The sequence below is a fragment of the Callithrix jacchus genome, chromosome 2 (genome assembly GCF_049354715.1).
Source record: "Callithrix jacchus isolate 240 chromosome 2, calJac240_pri, whole genome shotgun sequence".
In the NCBI taxonomy this organism is placed as follows: Eukaryota; Metazoa; Chordata; class Mammalia; order Primates; family Cebidae; genus Callithrix; species Callithrix jacchus.
In genome coordinates, this window is record NC_133503.1 from 56,460,477 (window position 1) to 56,482,322 (window position 21,846).

Consider the following 21,846-nt stretch of genomic DNA (forward strand, 5'->3'; position numbering starts at 1 on the left):
TCCAGCAGGTGACATGCCCCCAACACTGGCCTGGGGCTGCTGACTGGCTATCTCTGCCCCAGGGTCTGCCTGCTGGGAGTCCTGGCCCTGGTCATCAGCTGGGGCGCGCTGGGCTTGGAGCTGGCTGTGTCCGTGGTGAGTGGCAGAGGGGGTGCGGTCCCCTGCTGCTGGACCTGGGCACTAGGGGAGGGATGAGGGACAGCCACACTCCTTCCCTGGCATCTTCCCCGGGTACCGAGTCCCAAGAACAGTGTTGCCCTGCCATGGGCACAGTGTACCTGTGACCCCAGATTCACAGTCTACCCTCCTCAGTAGAAAGCAGACTTCAGGGGCAGGGGTTCTACCCCCAAGAGCTTCCCTTTAGGCTCGGCTTGGTCACCCCCTCTCGCTCGCCCACGCCCACCCTAGGGCTCCAGCGACTTCTGTGTGGACCCCGACACCTACGTGACCAAGATGGTGGAGCAGCACTCGGTGCTGAGTGGGGGTGAGTCTGCATCTGCAGCCGTGTCAGAGTGGGTTCCCCAGGATTGGGCTTAGCCAGGAGAGCAAGGTGGCCGAAGCGGAAGTGCCCCTGCCCTGTGGTCCCATGGTCTCAGGGAGACAGGTCCCAGGCCGGGACACTAGTGAGCAGACTGGACCACCTTTCCCAAGTGGGAGGCTTTGTAAAGAATGACAGGAACTGTGAGGCCAGTGGTGCCTGGGGTGATGGGTGCCCATGGGGTGGGGGAAGGGGCAGGTGACCCAGGGCTGCTTTGAGCAGGTGGGCAGAGGCCAAATGCGTGTCATTAAAGTGCAGCTAAAGGGCCAGGCACCACAGCTCACCCCTGTAATCCCAGCACTTTGGGAGGCGAAGGAGGGTCCCTGGGGTCAGGAGGTTGAGACCAGCCTAGCCAACATAGTGAAGCCCCATCTCTACTAAAAATACAACAATAAGCCAGGCCTGGTGGTGGGCACCTATAATCCCAGCTACTCCAGAAGTTGAGGCAGGAGAATCACTTGAACCCAGGAGGCGGAGGTTGCAGTGAGTTGAGATTGCACCATTGCACTCCAGCCTGAGCAATCAGAGCGAAACTCCATCTCAAAAAAAAAAAAAAAAATAGAGCCAGAGGATGCTGCATTTTTGCAAGGTCCCCAAGGCAGGAGGCAGACCCTTATGGGGAGGGGAGGGTGGGAGGCCAGTGGGGCTGAGTCACCATGGTGAGCTTTGCTTTATTCCCAGGGGAGGCCATTGGAAGGAGGGAAGCAGGGGAGAGACTTGACCCATGATTGAAGGTCTCTTTCAAAGCATCCTCAGGCCTCCGGGTTTACAGGAGCGGGTGAGGGGGATACCTCAAGCAGGAGACAGCAGGGACTTGAATAAATGGAGCAAAAGCTGGTCAGGGATGGGCTTTGAGGGTGGAGCTGGAAGGACTGCCTTTCAGTTAGATGTAGGGATAGAGAGGGGCAGAGCAGTTCATGTCGATGGTCTCAGCAGCTCTATGCTGCAGGGCCATGAGCTGTACTGCGGGTTGGGGAGCAGGTCTGGAGCTAGGAGGCAGGGAGCTGGGCCATTGGGAGTTGCAGCCCCCTTGGGAGGTTTGCAATGTGTGTCGGATGTCGCAGAGGCAGGTGGATGTGGGAATCTGGAGGTTGGGGTGCTGTCAGTTTGTTAAGCTTCTCTGGGCCCCCATTCTGGAAGTATTGTGTGTTCCCAAGTAGAAACTAGGAGGCCTCTCCCTGTGGGGGTGGGGACACTGAAAGATCTTGAAGTGCTCCCTCCTGTCAGGGACCATCCTGCCACCCTTTGTCCCTGGAGGCCACAAGATTCCCTTGTGGGCAGGTTTTTTACCTGCCTTTGTTGAAGGAACCATTTCCACCAAAGCCCAAGTCTCCTCCAGGAGGAAAAGTAATCCGCCCCCAACTCACCTTGTCCTCAGGGTGGAGGGGTGGACCGGCTCTGCTGGGAGCCGGGGTAGGGCTGGTGACCACTCAGTGGCACCCACCACTGTTCTTGGCCCCCCTGCCATCAGCCTGGCCCCTCCAGGTCCCTACTGCTGGCGGCCTTTGGGGGTTTCAGCAAGTATGAGCAGCCCCCGCTACACATGTACATGTACAAATATAAGTGTGAGCTCCAGCCTTCGGGCCATATAGCCCCTCCCAGAAGACCAGCCAGGCCAGCCACACTGGGTTCACTGCACAGGCGGCCGCAGTGAACCCTGAGGCATGAGTTCTCCTGTTTCCAAATACTTTTATCGCTTTTTCAACTTTTAAAAACATTTTTTTAATGTTCTTTGATAATTGGAAGAATTGAATTTATAAAGAGTTCAGAAGGTGGATCCCAGCAAGGGTCAATGTGTAGACACACATGCATGTGTGTAACTGGATGCAGACACGTGAAGACACATACAGACATGCACACACATACACATGTGCACTTGTAAACATGCAAATAGGCATGCATGCACATGTAAACATGTACAGATACACATTCATGTATAAGTAAACATGCAGACACATGCATATGTATCAACAGATGCATGCAGACACACAGGCACATATGTGAACATGCATACAGGTGTGCCCTGAAGATGTGTATGCAGACACATGCACACATGTAAACATACACACCCATGTGCCCTGGAGACGTGTAGACACATAAGCACACGTGTAAACACATGCATATGTGCCCTGAGGCATGAGTATAGACACATAAGCACATGTGTAAACACACATGCCCATGTGTCCTGAAAACGTGTGTAGATACATAGGCACACATGTAAACACACATGCAGATGTGCCCTGAAGACATGCATGCAGACACATGCTCACGTGCACACAGTCGCATTGGGACAGTCATCGTGGCTCAGCCTGCCCTAACGTCTCTCCACAGATATCCTGCAATACTACCTAGCCTGCTCACCCCACGCCGCCAACCCCTTCCAGCAGGTGAGAGCCTGGCCGGTCCTGGGAGTTTGGGACTAAGATTCGGGGAGAACCTGAGCATGTTGCTCTGTGTGGAGGGGCCCTGAGCAGGCAAACAGGCGTGGTGCCTGGTTCCTCAGCCTGCAGGACTGGGGAGCTGGGGGACGGAGCTAGACAGAGGCTGTGTGGATGTCACCAACAGCCCCTGGGATTACCACGCCAGTCACCTGGGTGCAAGCCTTTCGGGGTGACCCACTCAGTGGACTCTCATTGCCAGGACTGCTTTTGGGTTGGCCTTGTCGAGGGGAGCAGGAGGAGCCCCAGAGATGCCTCTGTAGCCTGTTCCAGCCATCCTGGTGGGGGGGGGGGGGTTTGAAGTGGTTGCCACACCAACTGGTCAAGCCCTGTACTCATTGCCTGTCCTTTCACCGTGACTGTGGGACCCTTTGGGTCCTGAAGGTCGTGTGTCTGTGCTTTGCTTGCTGGTGTGGGTACATGGTTGCCTGTTACCACCTCAGGGCTCTGTGGTCTCTGGGTGTGTCCCTGGGGAAGCAAGGGTTGGGAGTGCCCCATTGGCCTGCAGGGCGAAGCCTTGACAGCCTCCTAGGCTAGACACCTTGCTGGTGGCAGCGTGTTGGAGGGTCCTGGGAGGGAAAAGTGGGTGGGCCCAGTGGCCCCCATAGACTTTATCTCCTCTCTGGAGCAGAAGCTGTCGGGCAGCCACAAGGCGCTGGTGGAGATGCAGGATGTCGTGGCTGAGCTCCTGAGGACCGTCCCCCGGGAGCAGCCGGCCACCAAGGTGAGGGGCTGTGGGGCAGGCGCTGGGGCAGGCAGGGGCCCTTTTTTCTCAGCATGAAAGAAATTTGAGGTGCAAACACGGCTCAGGGCAGATTTGGAGAAGGCACCAGGCTGGCTGAGTAGGGACCTGATGGCAGTGGGTGCGGGAGGTGTTCCTCTTTCCTCCCCCAGCCCTTTCTTCATTAGGCCTCTTTTGTCCTCCCCTTCCTCCCTCCTTTGTTCCTTTTCCTTGGGAATTTTTGGTAGGTTATAAAACTCATTTCTTTTGAGACAGGCTCTTGCTATGTTGCCCAGGTGGGTCTCAGGGCTGGGATGACAGACTTGAGCCACCACACCCAGCTTTTAAAAAATAACTTTATTCTTTGTTTAAAAACTAATACAAGCTCCTTATATTTTTTAAAAAATTTGAAGAAAATGGAAAGAGATGAAGGAAGAGATTAACAGAATCATATCCCTTCTCAGGGTGAATGTCCTGGGGGGATTCCGGAAATTGGAGGGGATTATTGTTTTTCCCTGTAATGTTCTGGGCCAGGCATTTCTACATTAAAATATGTTTTAAAAAATTAAAAGTATGGCCAGGCAAGGTGGCTCATGCCTGTAATCCCAGCACTCTTGGAGGCCGACATAAGCAAATCACTTGAACCCACGAGTTTAAGACCAGCCTGGTCAATGTGGGGAAACCCCATCTCTACTAAAACTACAGAAATTAACCGTGTGTGGTGGTGGGTGCTCATAGTCCCAGCTACTTGGGAGGCTGAGAATCGCTTGAACCCAGGAGGTAGAGATTGCGGTGAGCAGAGATTGCACCACTGCACTCCAGCCTGGGCAACAGAGCAAGACTCCATCTCAAAAGTATAAAATAAAAACTAGACCGGGCATGATGGCCTGTGCCTGTAATCTCAGCACTTTGGGAGGCCGAGGTGGGTGGATCACGAAGTCAGGAGTTCACTACTAGCCTGGCCGAGATGATGAAACTTCATCTCTACCTAAAATACCAAAGTTATCAGGGCTCGGGGGTGGGCACCTGTAATCCCAGCTACTTGGGAGGCTGAGGCAGGAGAATCACTTGAACCCAGGAGGCAGAGGTTGCAGTGAGCTGAGATGGTGCCACTGCACTCCAGCCTGAGCGATAGAGCGAAACTCTGTCTAATCAATAAATAAATAAGTTGCTCTGCTCTTGATAAAACCCAAATCTCTTTGGAGGTGTTTGGTCTTCCCGTGGGGATCCCTGTCTCTGCGCACACCCCCAGCACGGGCACAAGCGTGGTTCTCAGACTCCATTTGGGAGCAGTTGGCCCTTCTCTAAGGAGCTCTTCACAAAGCTAAAAGCAAACAAATGAACCTACACACACAGGGCAGGGGGTGGCGCTCGTGCCTGTCATCCAGCACTTTTTGGGGCCGAGGCAGGGGGATCACTTGAGCCCAGGAGCTCATCCTGGGCAACATAGCCAGACCCCATTCTACAGAAATCACAAAAATTACCTAGGCGTGGTGAAGCATGCCTGTAATCCCAGCTAATCGGGAGGCTGGAGCAGGAAGATTGTTTAAGCTTGAGAGTTCAAGGCTGCAGTGAGCTGTAATGGTGCCACCTCACCCCAGCCTGGGCAGCAGAGCAAGACCCTGTCTCAAAATATATATACACACACACACACACACACACACACATATATATTCATACATATATATAATATGCACATATATAAATAAATGAAAAATAAGTGAAAATTATACACACAGATACACACATTACTTTGAATTAAAGTTACTTTTTAGAATTTCTGTTACAGCTAGAGCACCCTCTTGGCGTTTTTGCATTCGAGTGGATAGGGAGAAGGATTGGTTTCCTGGGACCCCCATAGCAAAGCGCCCCAGACAGGGCAGGCTCTGCCGCAGACGATCATCTCACAGCTCTTGGCAGGGCCGGATTCTTCCAAGGCCTCCCTTTTGCTTGCAGATGGCATCTTCTGCTGTCTTTGTAGGGCCAATTCTGTGGGTATCTGTGTCCTGATCTCTTCTTTTTTATCTTAGTCTTTTTTTTTTTTGAGACAGAGTCTTGTTCTGTCACCCAGGCTGGAGTGCAGTGGCACAATCTTGGCTCACTGCAACCTCTGCCTCCTGGGTTCCAGCGATTCACCTGCCTCAGCCTCCCGAGAAGCTGGGATTACAGGCGTGTGCCACCACGCCCAGCTAAGTTTCCTCTTCTTATAAGGACACCCGTCACATGGGGTTAGGACCCACCCATGTGACCTTGGTTTACCTTCAACACCTTTTTAAAGGTCCTGTCTCCAAATGCAGTCCCTTTCTGAGGTCCTGGGGGTTTGGACTGCAACACAAGAATTTTGGAGGCATCGTTCAGCCCATAACAATAGGCTCTATTATCCCGAAATGCATTTTTTTTTTTTTTTGAGACAGGGTCTCCCTCTGTCTCCCAGGTTAGAGTGCAATGGCCTGATCTCAGGTCACAGCAACCTTCATCTCCTGGGTTCAAGCGATTCTCCTGCCTTAGCCTCCTGAGTAGCTGGGATTACATGCGTGCACAACCACACTCAGCTAATTTTTGTATTTTTAGTAGAGATGGGGTTTCACCACATTGCCCAGGCTGATCTCAAACTCCTGACCTCAGGTGATCTGCCCGCCTCGGCCTCCCAAAGTGCTGGGATTACAGGCGTGAACCACCAGTCCCGGTCCTAAAAATCCATTTCAGGATTGTAGTGGGTCCTTAGAAAACGTGCTGTAGGCCAGGCATGGTGTCACGCCTGTAATCCCAGTACTTTGGGAGGGCGAGGTGGGCGGATCAGGAGGTCAGGAGTTTAAGACCAGCCAGACCAATGTGGTGAAACCCTGTCTCTACTAAAAATACAAAAATTAGCAGGGCATGGTGGTACAGACCTGTAATCCCAGCTACTAGGGAGGCTGAGGTAGGAGAATCTCTTGAACCCAGGAGGTGGAGGTTGCAGTGAGCCAAGATCATGCCACTGCACTCCAGCCTAGGCGAGCCATCTCAAAAAGAAAAAAGGAAGAAATTAAAAAAAAAGAAAATGAGCTGTAAAAGGCAGCATTGGGCCAGTCGCTGCTCCTGCGGAGTTGCCGTCAGCCTGGGGGTGTTTCTGTGCAGTCGTTTCTCAAGGCATGCGACAGCACTGGCAGTGTCTGTGCACAGGTGCACACACATGAGCACCCGAGAGCGTACGGACACATTACAGGATCACGCTCACTCTGCATGGAGAGTTTTGTCAGTTAACATGAGACATTTCCCTTGCCTTTAACTGTTCCTTGAAATAAGACTTAAAAGCAGAGCAGGTCTGTGTCAGTAGACATGTGGGGGGGTTCACTGTCTCTCCCATTACAAGAAAAGGAGGTCTGTCTTTACGTAGCGGTGCCCACACCAGACAGGTGCTCCCAGGTCCTTGTGTCCTTGGTGGGCCCCATGAGTCTAGGGAGGGGCCTGGGGTCACCATTTCTCAAGGCCCCAGAGTCCTCAGGTCCTGCACTGAGACCGCAGGGTGGAGAGTATCTCAGTGGCAGATTGTGGGGTAGAGGGAGACCTGGGGGCTTCCAAGACAGGGCAAGACTAGCTCAAGGTCCCCCTTCCAAATGAAGTGCTGACCTCCTGTGGTGCGTGCCCCCCAGGACCCCCTCCTCCATGTCCAGGAGGTGCTGAACGGCACAGAGGTCAACCTGCAGCACCTCACCGCCCTGGTGGACTGCCGCAGCCTGCATCTGGTGAGAGGCAGGGCTTGGGACAGGGTCCTGCCAGCTTGGCGGGTAGGAACAGGGGAGCGGCTGCTCGGGAGGATGGGAATCTCCCAGCAGATAGTGGGTCCTCAGCCCAGCCTCTGGGGGGCGGTCCAGGCCGCTGTGGCTGGTCCAAGGGCCTCACGCTGCCCCCGCCCCTCTCCCCATCTCTGGATCCTGTGGTCTCATCCCTGCGGCCTCAGGACTACGTGCAGGCGCTGACCGGCTTCTGCTATGACGGTGTGGAGGGCCTCATCTACTTGGCTCTCTTCTCCTTCGTCACTGCCCTCATGTTCAGCTCCATCGTCTGCAGCGTCCCGCACACCTGGCAGCAGAAGAGGTGAGGGGTTCCAGGGGTTGAGGGAGCTTGCCCCAGGCCATGTGGCATGCAGGACGTTCAGGGGCATGCATTTATGGACACCTGTATGCCAGTGCCAGAGGAGAGGGACAGACACCTCCTCACCTCATGACCCTCTCTAGGTTTCTGTGGTATCTCTGAGGCTGCCGGATCCCAGGTGAGCACCTCCATTTCACAGGAGGAAAACAGCCTGGAGGAGCTCCCAGCCTGGGTGGCAGGAGTCTGGAGCAGGCAGTGGGGAGGACTGGGGTCTCCTGCCCACCACCCTGAGAGGCGGCCTCAGACTCTCTACTCCTTGCTTCCTCCCAGGCAGGCTTTCACCCTTCCCCCTCCCCGTTGCCATGGGGTGCAGGTACACGGAGCTGTGGGGGAAAAGGTCAGTGGTTAGTCCCCAGGTGGCTGTGGCCTCCAGCTACATGACCCCCAAGAAGCCAGCTCCCCTGGAGCCACTCTGTCCTTACTTTTGAAGTGGGGGTCCTGGTGGCCCCTGCCTGAGTCTCCCCACTCAGTACTGCATTGTGTGGTGTTTGGGGGTGACAGGCTCCTTCCCTTGCTGGGGCTCCCATGGCTTATCTTTGAGACCTCCACCCGCCCCCCCACTTGGACTGTGGCTACTGCTTGGTGGCCCAACATGGATGGCAGGTAGCTTGGCTCAGATTTCTTACTTTTGTCTGGATTTCTGTTATTTTCCCTTGTGATGGTGATTGTGATGCTGCCAGTGATAATGGTGGTGATGAAGGCGATGGTGGTGATGATGATGGTAATGGTGATGATTGTGGTAGTGATGGTGATTGTGATGCTGCCAGTGATAATGGTGGTGATGAAGGCGATGGTGGTGATGATGATGGTAATGGTGATGATTGTGGTAGTGATGGTGATTGTGATGCTGCCAGTGATAATGGTGGTGATGAAGGCGATGGTGGTGATGATGATGGTAATGATGGTAATGGTGATGATTGTGGTAGTGATGGTGATTGTGATGGTGGTGGTGGTAATGGTAATGATGGCATTGGTGATGGTAACAATGGTGACGGTGGTGGTGATGATGGTAATGGTAATGGTGATGATTGTGGTAGTGATGGTGATCGTGATGGTGGTGGTGGTAATGGTTATGATGGCATTGGTGATGTTGGTAATAATGGTGATGGTGATGATGATGGTGATGGCCATGATGGTAGTGGTGATGGTGGTAATAATGGTGATGGTGGTGGTAGTGATGATGGTGATGGTAACAATGGTAGTGGTGATGGAGGTGGTGGTGATGATGGTGATGGTAAATGATGATAGTGGGGATGGTGGTAATAATGGTGATGGTGGTAGTGATGATGGTGATCATGGTGGTGGTGATGATGGTGATGGTTGTGGTGGTGATGGTGATGGTGGTTGTGGTTGTGGTGATGATGGTGATGGTGATGGTTGTGGTGGTGATGGTGATGGTGGTTGTGGTTGTGGTGGTGATGGTGATGGTTGTGGTGGTGATGGTGATGGTGGTTGTGGTTGTGGTGGTGATGGTGATGGTTGTGGTGGTGATGGTGATGGTGGTTGTGGTTGTGGTGATGGTGATGGTGGTTGTGGTTGTGATGATGGTGATGGCAGTGATGATGTTGGTGATAATGGTGATGGTGGTGATGATGGTGTCAGTGGTAATAAAGATGGTGGACATAGGGGAGTAGATAAGAGCATAGCACTGAACTCACAGGGCTAGATTCAGATCCTGTTTCTATCCTTGCTTATTGTATGATTCGGGCCAGTCACTTAACCACCCAGGGCCTCCATTTTCCTCAATGTAGAAAGGGAGTTGTAAGAGGACACAGCTGGAGTGTCGAGGGGGCACTCAAGCCACTGCATATGAGGGACATGGCTGGTGGCCACCGCTCAGCCAAAAGCTACCACTGTTCTGCTTCTGAAGTGCTCGCCACCAGGCAGCCCACCCTGTGTCCCATCTGGGACCTCATGGGGTGTGGAGAAGCTCCAGAGTGCCAGAGGCCTGCACAGAGTGGAGGATGGAAAGTCAGAGGGCAGCAGGGCCGGGAAAACTGGCTCAGGCCACCCAAAGGTGCAGTTGGGTTGTGCAGAGCTAAGAGGCACCCCAGCCTCCTGTGGCCTCCCAGGAGGGCCCTTGCACTCTTCTTTCAGTAAGCAGACAGCAAGCCTTGCCATGTCAGGCTGTGGTACAGGGCCTGGCACTCGGGTGACCACACAGGTCTCTTAGCACCCGACCTCACAGGGGCGGGGCTGGACACAGAGCTGGGTGACCAGCCTACAGTCCCACATGCAATATGCACACAGCCAAGCTAGGACTGGAAGCAGGAGTGTCTGTCTGCACCAAAGCAGACCCTCAGGGGTCGCCAGCTCCTTCCTGCTGGGGCCTGAGCTGGTGCTGCATGTCCCTCCTCACAGAGGCCCTGACGAGGATGGGGAGGAGGAGGCTGCTCCGGGGCCACGGCAGGCACATGACAGCCTCTACCGTGTCCACATGCCCAGTTTGTACAGCTGTGGCAGCAGCTACGGCAGTGAAACCAGCATCCCGGCTGCAGCCCACACCGTCAGCAACGCCCCAGTCACTGAGTACATGTGAGTTGAGGGGGGCAGGCGCCCAGGCTCACTCAGGGAGCCCAGCGGGACCAGCAGGCACATCAGACTTCTAATGCGGCTGAGAATGTGGATGCAGGTTGGGACTAGCTTGAGGGAAGGGGCTGAAGAAGGGGCAGCTTCTGGGCATTGAGTGCCTCCTGCCCCAGGTGGACTCGGTCCAGGGGCCAAGGGGACGCCACATGGTCAGATGGAGGTTCTGTGTCCAGGGCACAAGGACTCAGGGCCCAGCTATGTGGTGGGCAGGTGACTCAGAGGGAGTCACAAGGGCTCTGGCCAGGCCAAGGTGGACAGGGGGCTCTCTGAGCCCTTTGTTACTGTGCTTGGTTCATGGAACCCCCAGTGAGAACAGATGTGCCCACCCCTGTGAAAGTCAGGATCAAAGATGGGGGTGCCAGGCAGGCTGGGAGGGCACAGCTGGGCTACCTCCAGGGTCCCCCATATTGCCAGCAGTGCCTCACAGCCTGTCTCCTTTCATGCCTCAGGAGCCAGAACACCAATTTCCAGAACCCCCGCTGTGAGAACACCCCACTCATTGGGCGTGAGTCCCCGCCGCCCTCAGTAAGTCTTGGGGCAGGAGGGTGGATGGGGTGGCTGCTCAGCCTTGGGGGCCCACTGTTGGGCTGTATTGGGGGGCTGGTGTGGTACATGCAGCCAGTGTGAGCTCTAGGGGCAGCTGTGAGCCGCCACCACCGGGGTTCCAGGGGGCTCTTCCCAGCCAGGACCTCTCCGAAGGGTGCCGGGCATGAGTAGACCGGGCTGGGTGGGCCTGCTAGCTCCTCCCAGGCAGCCTTGGAGTGCCCAGGGGCCAGAGGGCAGCTTTGGGGCCAGCCACCCAGCAGGTTAGCTCCCAGGCCCTTGGGGAAGGCGAGCAGGTGGGTGGGCAGGTGTGACCCCACTGCAGCCCTCCCAGCTCCTGGGCATGGCCCTACACCAGGCCCTCCCTGGCCGCTTACCCTCCATTTTCTGTCCCTTCTGGATACATGGGGTGCCACCACTCCAGTTCCCAGGGGCCCTGGCTCTGCCTCCTTTTCTTTTTCTTCCTTGAGTCTTTTCCTGAGTGTCTATTCCAGCCCGGCCCTGCTGTCCCCTCTGGCATCTCGAGTAAGGCAGGCAGGAGGGGAAATGGTGCCCAAGAGGAGCTTGTGGCACAGTGGAGGGACTGGGGAGGAGGGGGCCGGGCTACCAGGACAGGGCTTGAGAGGCCGAAGGCTGCCTTGCTCAGAAATCCCCGTCCTGTGGCTGCTGCTGTCGTCCCCAGCAGCACAGAGCTGGGCCTGGGGTGTTTTGGAGGGGCCAGGCCTGTGAGGCTCAGGCCATCCAGGTGCAGGCCCAGTCCCACTGCCCTCATCCTCGCCATCACACAGCCCATAGCCCCCTCCCAGCCCCACACCCTGGAGTTGAGGCTGCGCTCTCTCTCTCTCTCTCTCCTGCACTCCACCCACCCTGGGCCCTCCTAGCGCTATCTGGCTGCCCTGGACTCTGGCAGCCACGCGGGCTGGCAGTTTAAGCCCATGGACAGCGCCCGAACGCTGTGGTAGCTGTGCCCTCAGAGCGACAGGTACTGACCCACCGGGTCCCCCACCCCGCACGGCCGCCCGCCTGCGCCTCCTGCCTCCGCCCTGCACTCACTGCCGCCCTCCTGTTGGCACTGGCCTGGGGCTCCATCCATCCGGCTCCTGTTGGCAGGGACAGCTCTGAGCACCTCAGCCCAACCAGACTTCTAATGCTGGCCCTGGGTTCACCAGCCTCACAGTGGGGTTGGCAAGTCCCCTTCCACGTTCCCCCAGCCCAGATGCTTGGCCTCTGGGGACTCTGCCACCAGCTCCAAGTGGCCCCAGCCCCTCCTATCACCTCCCAGTGAGGAATCCATGCACCCAGACCCCTGTATGCTCCTGGGCCCCTGGGCGTGTGGCCAGCTGGCCCTACCCTGGAGGCACTGCCTGTGTGTTGGGGCGTGCACATGGAAGGGCGTGTGCCCATGAGCACATGAGCTTGGCACCACAGTGGTGGGGGTGCCTGTTTGGACTCCTTCAGGGGTCTGGGTGGCTGCCCTGTCCTGTCCTGCCCCCACCCCATCCTCCCCCCTCCCCGCCCCATGCTGCATGTCCATGGAATGCCGAGGCTCTGGGCCATGGCTCCTCCCTCCCACCCCCTCTGTGGCTGCCTCACAGGCTGTGCGAAACCTAGGTGTCCTAGGAGGGCTCTTGGGGACCTGTGGAGCTCGCTCTGTACCTCTGAGTCTGGGGACTGTGGGAATGGGCCTGGGGCTCTGGAGTTCTGGAGCCCACCTGGGTTGGGGGCTGGCCTACCCAGCCTCCTCACTGCTGCTGGCCCTTAGCACGTGCCAGGCATGTGGGTCCTTTGCACTGTCTGGCCTTAGCACATGCCTCATGCATGTGGGTTTCTCTGAGCACACACATGCACTCTCTTGCACACGCCCGTGCACATAAGACCTTCATATTCCTGGCTTGGCCTGCAGCCAAGATGTGCAGGCCGGCTGCAGAGCCAGGCACACAGCAGCACCCCCTACAGCCACCTCTGTTCCCAAGTCCGAAACCCACAAGGAGCCCGCAGTTGGGTCCCTGACGGGAGTTGAGGGACTGCATTGCTTCAGCCTCCTGTGTGGCTTAGGGGGGCCCTCCTTCCATGGCATGAAGGGGTGGCCCAGGGGGATGTCCTCAGGCTGGGTTCCCCCTACTCCAGCGGGCGGTGGCCTGGCTGAAGAAGGACCTGGCCCTGGGCCCAGAGGAGGCCTTGGCCCATCCTTGGTGGGCAGCTGGTGTGTGTCCTTCAGGTCCTGGGGGTGTAGGGTGCAGGTAGGGCCTTGGAGCTGTGGCTCCTGGGGGTGGCAGAAGTCTGTCTGGCCTAACACCCAAATGCTGCTGATGTGGGCTTGTGGGGCTGTGTGTACACCCCTCAGAGGAGACGTCCCCTGCCCTGAGCCGAGCAAATTAGGGGCTGCTCCTCCCTCAGCCCCAGCCAGGCCTACAGTACAGGCCCCCCAAGCCAGCAGCACCTCCTGATCCCCTCCTTGTAGGCTCTGCCAGGGCACCCTCTACTGTCCCATTCTGCTCCTAGGGCTTCTGGCTTAGCCAAGTAAGGACCACGAGGAGAACACCCCTGACTGTGTGCGCCGTGCAGGGGCCCTGCTGACGCCTCTCCCTTGTCTTCCTCCAGTACACCTCCAGCATGAGAGCCAAATACCTCGCCACGAGCCAGCCTCGCCCCGACTCCAGCGGCAGCCACTAGACGGCGCCCAGCAACCACCCACCCCACGTGCCAACTGCCCCTCCCATGCCAGCACTGCCACTTCCACCCGGGCCACCCGCCGGACCCTCCCTTGCACGCCGCGCCAGGCCTGCCCCGGACGTGTCTGCAGGCCGCTTGCTCTCCTCTCCCCTCCCCTCAGGGGCACAGTGGAGACACAGGGGCTCAGGGCCTGTACCCTCAACTCGAGTCACACCTGAACGCTGCTGCCAGCCGACGCCCCAGCCCTGCACGCCACCCACTGTCCCAGCACGCTCCCTCTGCAGATGGCCACTGCACCCCGAGCCCTGGCCGCACCTGACCTATACTGTCTCCACCCGGCCCTTCCCTCCACAGCTCTCCTTCCTCTGCCCAGCGCTTCTGTGGACCCCTTCCTAGTTCACAGGCACCACTGGGCCATTCTGTGCCAGCACCTGCTAGCCACAGAGGGACAGAGGCATGTGCCATCTACTCATCTCTGCCCTTTGGTTTCTCCTGAGGTCCCTCTGCGTGCCCATCTCTCTGCAGTGCCCTCCTTGCCCGTGCAGCCCACCTACCCACAGGCTTAACCCTCCTGCCAGCTGCCAGAGGCCCCTTCCAGCAGGGCCCCTCTCCGTCGCCCCAGCCTCACTCTCTCGCTCAGCACCTGCCTTGTCAGAGGCCCTAGCCCTCCATGGACAGCAGGGGCCACGTGGAGCCCAGGCCACTCACCTGCCACCCAGTGCTGGCTGCCTTCTTGGTGCCAAACCCCCTCCCCCCACCCAGAGACTGGGCAGCTGTGTCTGGTTTGTTCTTTGCACTAACTACATTTGTCATCTCTAGGGCAGGCCGGGGCTGATGGCCGAGGGGACCACTAGCACCCCCTTCCCTCCCTTCTTGGTTCCATTTCCATCCGTGACAGGTACAGCGTCCAAGGAACCGGGCCTGAGGGGCTGGACCCAAGCTGGCTATGAACGTCCCTCAGCCTCTGCTGCCCCCCTTGGGACTAACCACTAACCTCACCCCCAGCCTCCATGGGTGTCCCTGGCTGGCCCAGAGCCGGCAGTGTGAGCCCAGGTGCGGACTGGAGCCGAGGCCAGAGCAGCTGGCTGGGAGTCAGGGCTGCGGTAGCATTTCTTCAAGGGGTGCTCCAGGGGGTGCCATAGACTGACAGGCAGCCCAAGGGCCTGGACACCCCTCCCCAGGCAGGTGCTGCCCCAGGAGGATGGTCCTTGGGAATCAACCTCCCATGGGCTTTGGTCTGAGGTCCCTATGGCCTCAGTCTCCCTCCCCGTAAAGTGGGAGTGAGGCTTCCCTACGGTGCTTTTGGCTTTAGTGTACGATGTTTGCTGTGCTTCCTGCCGTGGAGGGCAGAGCCACCCCAAATCAGGAGCAGACATTCTGCCACTCCTGGCCCAGCCAGCCCAGCCCTCAAGGCTCAATGCCTGTGCCAAGGCCAGGGCCAGCCAGAGGGCAGCTGGATGGCCACATGCAGGGGTCAAGGCCGGGCCCAGCAGTTTACAGATGCGTGGCTCTTCCTCCTGGAGCAGCCGGCAGCTACCTGGACCAGAAATGTCCTCATCCCCTCCCTGGGGCCAGGCTCTGCCCGGCCCTTCCTCTGTGAACCCCTCCTTTCTTTGTGCTGGTGTCTGGGACCAAAAAGGGGGATATGGGAGGGCAGAGCAGGGAGGGGAGTCCACGGGCCTGGGCCCCAATCCTGGGCGTCTGAGCTCCCTGGGCATGACCAAACCTCAGTGGAGGGGCCTCTGCTCCAGGCCCTGCACAGCTGACATTCTGAGCCCCCTCAGAGGCCCTGCCACAGCCAATCTGTCCAGTCTTTCCTCGGCTTGACCTGCCAGGGGAGCTCTCCAGCCTGGGGTTATGAGGGATGCCCTGGCACCCTGACCTGGGTGCCAGCCAAGCACCCCACAACCGCTCAGAAGCACAAATGCTGTCTGTGGCCACGAGGCTGCCTGCCAGGTGAATGGACATAGCGTGAGAGACGGCGAGGCTCGGGCTTTGAGCCTCATGCTGTCTCGGGACTCCTGATCATGGTGTGTGTGTGTGCCCATCTGTGACGAGGTTGAAGAAAGGAAACGGGGAAAATCAAAAGGGGTTCAAACCCCACCTCAGTAGGTGGAGGGGAACACCTGCCATCGGTTGTCTTTTTGTTCTGAGTTTTCGGTGCCGTGTTCCTAATTACCCCATCCTATGACCTCACCACACCTACTGGGGGCATCTGGCCAGCACCTGTTACCCTGGCCGGCCCCCACTCTCACCCAGTACAGGGGATCTTGCAGGCCCCAGGCCCACAGCCTCATTGGGAGGACAGGGTGGCACTGGGGACAAAGGGGAGGAGCCCAGGGGCTTACCACACTAAGGGGTCTCCTCAGCAGGCATTCACTACCTTGGGGGCCCCCAAGTGTCGTGGCAAGATTGGTAGTGAATGGGCCTGATTAGGTGCAGCCCCTGGCCCATTGCCCACCCACCCATCTCACTATGCAATTCGAGTTCCAAGCACCATTTGCTCCTTCCCTGAGGCCAGCTCTGCCCAGCCCTGGGAAGGGTGGTGAGGCAGCCTCTGGACCCCAGACCTCCAGACGGGGCAGGCTGGGGACCAGGCCCTCTCCTGTGGGATCTTTGTTTTGTGTTTAACCATAATGGTTGTGTACTGAACCACTTCATATTTGTTATATATAATATGTATATAATCTCCTTAAGACTCAGCCTCCCGGTTTACCCCCGGCCCGGGCATCTGACCGCCCCACCCCAGTGTGATTTAACATCCAGGAACTGAGGCCTGAACCATTTTGCATTTCCCCTTCCTCCAGCCTCCGTAGGGCCATGGCTGTATGTACTGTCGCTGTGTTTTTCTGTTTTTTTTTAGAACTGGGTTTGGGGCTGATTTTTATTTCTTTGGGGGCTTTATTTTTCTTGGCAAATACTAAATATCTCGTCAATGTAATTTCTGTGGTTTCTATTCAGCTTGGGTTTCATGTTTTAAAATAAACAAATTTTAAAAAACAAGCCTCTCTTTCTGAGCAGCTTTGTCTCCCGCCCGGCCGCTGGTAGGGAGTCCGTGGCTCCAGGCAGAGGCAGTGGGGGCGCAGAGGGGACACTGAGGGCGGGGCCGACCAGGTCAGCTCGGCGGGGTGGGCTGGGCGGGGCCTCTCGGGATTGCGGGTGGGGCTTCTCGGAGTTATGGGTGGGTCTCCAGGGGTGGGCGAGGCCTCTCGGGGTGAGTGGGCGGGGATCCCGGGACGGGTTCTTTAGGAATGGGTGGGCGGGGCCTCGGGATTGTGGGCACGACGCCAGGGACAGGCTCTCCAGGGATGGAGTGGGCGGGGCGCCGGGGAAGGCGCTCCAGGGATAGGGTGGGCAAGGCTTCTAGAGTGAGGGCGAGGGCCTTGGAAAATAGGTGGGCGAGGCGCCGGGAACGGGATCTCGGGGGATGGAGTTAAGAGGAGCCTTTCTGAGCGAGTTGGCGGAGCCACGCTCGCTGGGTGGGCGATATCTCGCAGGCTCAAGGCCCTTGCTGACCCGGCGGCTGTGTGCGAAGCAGCGATGGATCCGAGCTGGGAGTGCTGATCCGACCGACATGGTAAAAGCCTCACTTTGCTGTTTGCACTTGCACTGCCAGGGGCCAGCGGGGACCAGGATCGCTGTGCAGAGGCCCCGCCGGCCCTCAGGAGAGGTGAGGGTGCCTGGCCTGGAGCAGGGAGGGTGAAGGGGTCGAGCGGCGAGGTGGAAGCAATGATGGGTTCCAGGACGAGCTCTTTCTGAGACCCCAGTGCAATCACTCTCCGTCCTTCCAAAAGCAGCACCGAGGCGGGTTCCCGTGCTCCCTGGGCTGGGGGTCCTCTCCTGGAGGCTCGCACAGGGTCTACGTGTTTCAAGGACCCCTCTCCCAGACACACACACTCCAGGCTCCTGCTGAGAAGCAGGCTTGGGAAGGTACCTAACCCTGCGATAACACACCCATCTCACAGGCTGATGTTAGGACCCCCTAAGTTGGGGGAGGCCCCTTTTGACCAGCAGAGCATTTGTCTCCCATGCCTGGGTGCACAGGCTTGGGAATATAGGTGGTGAGGGCACCTGTGGGCACCGTGTATGTGGCGCAGGGGTGTCCACTAGGCAGGGCCCCTTCCTCCCACCACCAGCACACACCCGCAGCTTTGCCCAGTGTGCTTGGATTTGACCGTGGCTGCTCCAGGGTGGCCAGCTCTGAAGGAAGGCCACCGAGCTCCCCAGAGTGGGGACGCCAGAGCTCTGAGGCTTCTGGGAGTCATGTGATAAGGGACATCTGGGGCTAGGAGCCTATAAGGCAAGAGCCCCAGCCTTGGAGCAAGAACCAGTGACCACAAGGGAAAGACCCCAGGCATATCCTGCCCCTCAGATCTCAGCCCCCGTCTCTCTATCAGGAAAGGCAGAAGACAATATCCTGGTTCCTCACAGAGCAGGTGTGGGAGGGTTGGGAGGGTGGCATACCCCTCATCCTCTCACTGGACCAGTGTTTCTAAGTCCAGCCACTGTTCTGGGCACTGGAGTGCACCCAGGGAACCAAAGGACAAAAGGCTTTGCCCTCAAAGAGAAAGGGGCCTGCTCAGGTGGGAGAAAAACGGCAAAATTAACCAGGAGATGATAAACACGTGAGAACGTGCTGCAGGAAAACGATCGTGGTGGAGGGATCGGGAGGGCGGGGACAGGGGTGTTAGCCAGGTGCAATTTCTAACGGTCAGGAAAAGCCTCCCTGGAAAACTGGCAACTTAGAGAGGCTGCTGGAGGTCAGGAAGTGCATGAGGTCCCCACTGCTGCTATGGCAAACCACAGCAAGCTCCGTGGGTTTAAGACAACACATACTCATGATCCTATCATTCTGTGGGTCAGAAGTCTCCCTGGGCTAAAGCCAAGGGCTGGTTCCTTCTGCAGGCTCTTGGGGGAGAGAGTCCAAAGTCCATTTCCTCGCCCTTTCCAGCTTCTAGAGGCATCCGCATTCCTTGACTGGTGACCCCTTCCTCCACCTTCAAACCCAGCAGCAGAGAGCACCATGAGGTCTCTGGGTCTGACCCCGACCCCCCGCCTGTGATTACACTGGGCCCACGTGGGTAATTTCCAATCATCTTTCCATCTCAAGATCCACAATTAACTCATGTTTCCAATGTCCCTTTGCTTTGCCATGTTAAGTCTGGGACAGCTCTGGAAGCCATTATCCCGCCTACCGTGGGAAGCCAGTTTTAGTTTTGAGGCTAAGGAAAGCAGGTTCCAGAAGAGAGAACAGCCAGTGCAAATGCCCAGAGGCAGATGCATGCCTGGTGTGTTCAAGCCAGGAGGTGAGGCTGGCCAAAATGGAGGGAACTAGGACGAGAGTGGTTGGCTGGAGGTGGGAGAGACTTTGACGTTGAACCAGAGGAAGATAGGAGCCATGGAGGGTCAATGAGCAGACTGACATGACCTAATATTCTTTTTTCTTCTTCTTTTTTTGAGATGGAGTCTCACTGCCATGCCCAGGCTGGAGTGCAATGGCGTGATCTCACTATAACCATCACCTCCCTGGTTCAAGCAATTCTCCTGCCTTAGCCTCCTAAGAAGCTGGGATTACATACAGGCATCTGCCTGCTAATTTTTGTGTTTTCAGTAGGGATGGGGTTTCACCATATTGGCCAGGCTGGTCCCGAACTCCTAACCTCAAGTGATCCTCCCACCTTAGCCTCCTAAAGTGCTGGGGTTACAGGCATGAGCCACCGTGCCCCAAGAGGGGCTAGACCCAGGGCACAATGGAGGCTGGCTGCACAGGAGTGTGGTCCCTTGGGGACATGTGGAGGGTCTCATGAAATAGAAAGGCAGGCAGGAGGGGGTGGGAGCTGATGAGAGAGGAGGAAGGGTGAGCCCAGGAGAGGAACGATGGGGGATCCCTGAGGCCCCCTGGGGTCCATGGTCTGGGACTCTAAATGAGACTAGACAGAGTGGTTTTTTTTTCCAGCCGTGTTTGGCTGCCCAGGGGCAGGCACAATGCAGGCAGGGGGCTGGGTGCAGCCGAGTGAGCGTCACAGGTCCTGCCAAGAGATGATGATGAAGGTGAAATCAAACCCAGGCCCTGAGATTGCAGCCAGGTGAGGGTACACTTGGGTGGGAGGGTAGAAAGATCATTGAGGGATCATCAGGACAGGCAGGTGGAGGCAGAGCAGGAGGCAAGGATGGCCCAGGGCAAGGCCAGGCCTGGAGAGCAACCGTGAGTGGGGGTCTGGGAGAGGGAGGGGATGCCAAGGTCACCAAGAACGGGCCCCGGAGCAGTGCAGAAGAGAGGTGCTGCAGTGGGCGCAGGGCTCATGCCCATTAATTCTAATACTTTGGGAGGCCAAAGCAGATGGATCACCTGAGGTCAGGAGTTCGTGACCAGCTTGAACAACATGATGAAACCCTGTCTCTACTAAAAATACAAATATTAACGAGTCATGGTGGCACATGCCTGTAATCCCAGTTACTTCAGAAGCTGAGGCAGGAGAATTGCTTGAACCTGGAAGGCCGAGGTTGCAGTGAGCAGAGATGGTGGCCTGGGTGACAGAGCAAGAGTTGGTCTCAAAAAAAAGAAGAGTGGCTGGGAGTGTGAGTCGAAATCTCCTTGGAAAGACGGAGTCCATGGATACCCACACGAGGCCAGGTGGGCAGCAGGTGACAGCTCCTGTCCCAGAAGCCAGAGATTTCAGGATGAGGGCATGAGAGAGGTGGGATGAGAAGGGGCCAGGTGGTGGTAAGAGCTGCTGTGGGGACAAGTGCCCAGCAGGCGGCGCCAGGTACTCGGAGGAGGAAAGACGGGGCAGGCCCCTCCCTGCAGTTCCCTCTGTGCTGGACAGGGCCTGGGAATCTGCATTCCCCGCCGTGCCTGGAGGCTGCTGGTGGGACTCTGAGGGCATGGGGAGCGGTTGCTAAGGTTTCGATGCCACCCTCCACAGCCAGGGCAGACAGCAGCCGAAGGAGGGTGGCTGGGGCTTTGCCACAGGAAGCTGGGTCAGGTGTGCTTTGACAGGACATGAGCTGCATAAACCAGACTTTGGTCATGGGGCTGTGGGTCGTGCCAGGAACTCTGAAGAGCAAGCATGGGGCTGTAGGGGGTCTCCTCCTTCCCCACCCCTTGGGGCTGTACCCATGGGTCTCGGTGCGGGGCCTGGGAAAGGTGGGACTTGGAAGGGGTGAGAAACTGCCTGCAATCACCACCAGCCAGTGCCCAGGGACTGCTTGGGTTGTATGAGGTGGGGACGTGAAGTCCCAGAGGCCTGCACAGGGGAGGAAGGGGGTGCATGGTTGGGGGGTTACAGCTCTGAGCCTCCAAACTCAGCATGGTGACATCATCAGGGCAACCTCCAGCCTTCAGAGGCCAAGACGAGGAGCCCCTGTCCTAGGGTCCCTCCTTGAGATGCACAGAGTCCAAATGCCTTTTTATTTTATGTATTTTTTTTCATTTTTTTTTTTTTTTTGAGACGAAGTTTTGCTTGTTGCCCAGTCTAGAGTACAGTAGCATGATCTCAGCTCAACACAACCTCCTGGATTGTCAAACGATTATCCTGCCTCAGCCTCCTGAGTAGCTGGGATTACAGGCATGCACCACCACACCTGGCTAATTTTTGTATTTTTAGTAGACACAGGTTTCACGATGTTGGTCAGGCTGGTCTCAAACTCCCAACCTCAGGTGATCTGCCCATCTTGGCCTCCCAAAGTGCTGGGATTACAGATGTGAGCCACCGCACCGGCCTTTTTTATTTGAGATGGAGTCTCACTCTGTTGCCCAGGCTGAAGGGCAATGGCACGATCTCAGCTCGCTGCAACCTCCACCTCCTGAGTTCAAGTGATTCTCCCACCTCAGCCTCTCGAGTAGCTGGGACTACAGGCACATGTCACCATACCCTGCTAATTTTTGTATATTAGTAGAGATGGGTTTCTCCATGTTGGCCAGCTGGTCTTGAACTTCTGACCTCAAGTGATCCACCCGCCTCAGCCTCCCAAAGTGCTTGGATTATAGGCATAAGCCACCACCCCCAGCCCTATTTTATTTTTGTTTATTATTAGATGAGGTCTCTCTGTTTCCTAAGCTGTTCTCAAACTCCGGGCCTCAAGTGATCCTCCTGCCTTGGCCTCCCAAAGTGCTGGGAGTACAAGCATGAACCACCAAGTACAGCCCTTCTGTTTTTTAAAAAATTTAAGAGGCCAGGCATGGTGGCTCATGCCTGTACTCCCAGCAC

General features: G+C 57.0%; 1 protein-coding gene and 1 pseudogene across 4 annotated transcripts in view; both read left to right on the forward strand.

The window, feature by feature from the left end:
• Window positions 1-16,639, forward strand: part of TTYH3 (tweety family member 3) — a 33,354-nt gene extending 16,715 nt beyond the window's left edge. The window contains exons 6-15 of one of the 4 annotated variants that reach the window (XM_078363732.1): window positions 63-135; window positions 409-484; window positions 2,870-2,925; window positions 3,608-3,700; window positions 7,330-7,422; window positions 7,638-7,774; window positions 10,193-10,366; window positions 10,870-10,945; window positions 11,845-11,945; window positions 13,466-16,639. In XM_078363732.1, coding sequence (XP_078219858.1) covers window positions 63-135; window positions 409-484; window positions 2,870-2,925; window positions 3,608-3,700; window positions 7,330-7,422; window positions 7,638-7,774; window positions 10,193-10,366; window positions 10,870-10,945; window positions 11,845-11,925 — 859 coding nt within the window. In that variant the 3' untranslated portion in view covers window positions 11,926-11,945; window positions 13,466-16,639. The remainder of the gene's footprint in view (window positions 1-62; window positions 136-408; window positions 485-2,869; window positions 2,926-3,607; window positions 3,701-7,329; window positions 7,423-7,637; window positions 7,775-10,192; window positions 10,367-10,869; window positions 10,946-11,844; window positions 11,946-13,465) is intronic. The other 3 variants (XM_035289433.3, XM_035289434.3, XM_035289436.3) reach the window with 3 other exon arrangements.
• On the forward strand, window positions 14,646-15,606 carry LOC144581167 (uncharacterized; annotated as a pseudogene).
• Window positions 16,640-21,846: the final 5,207 nt, after the last annotated feature.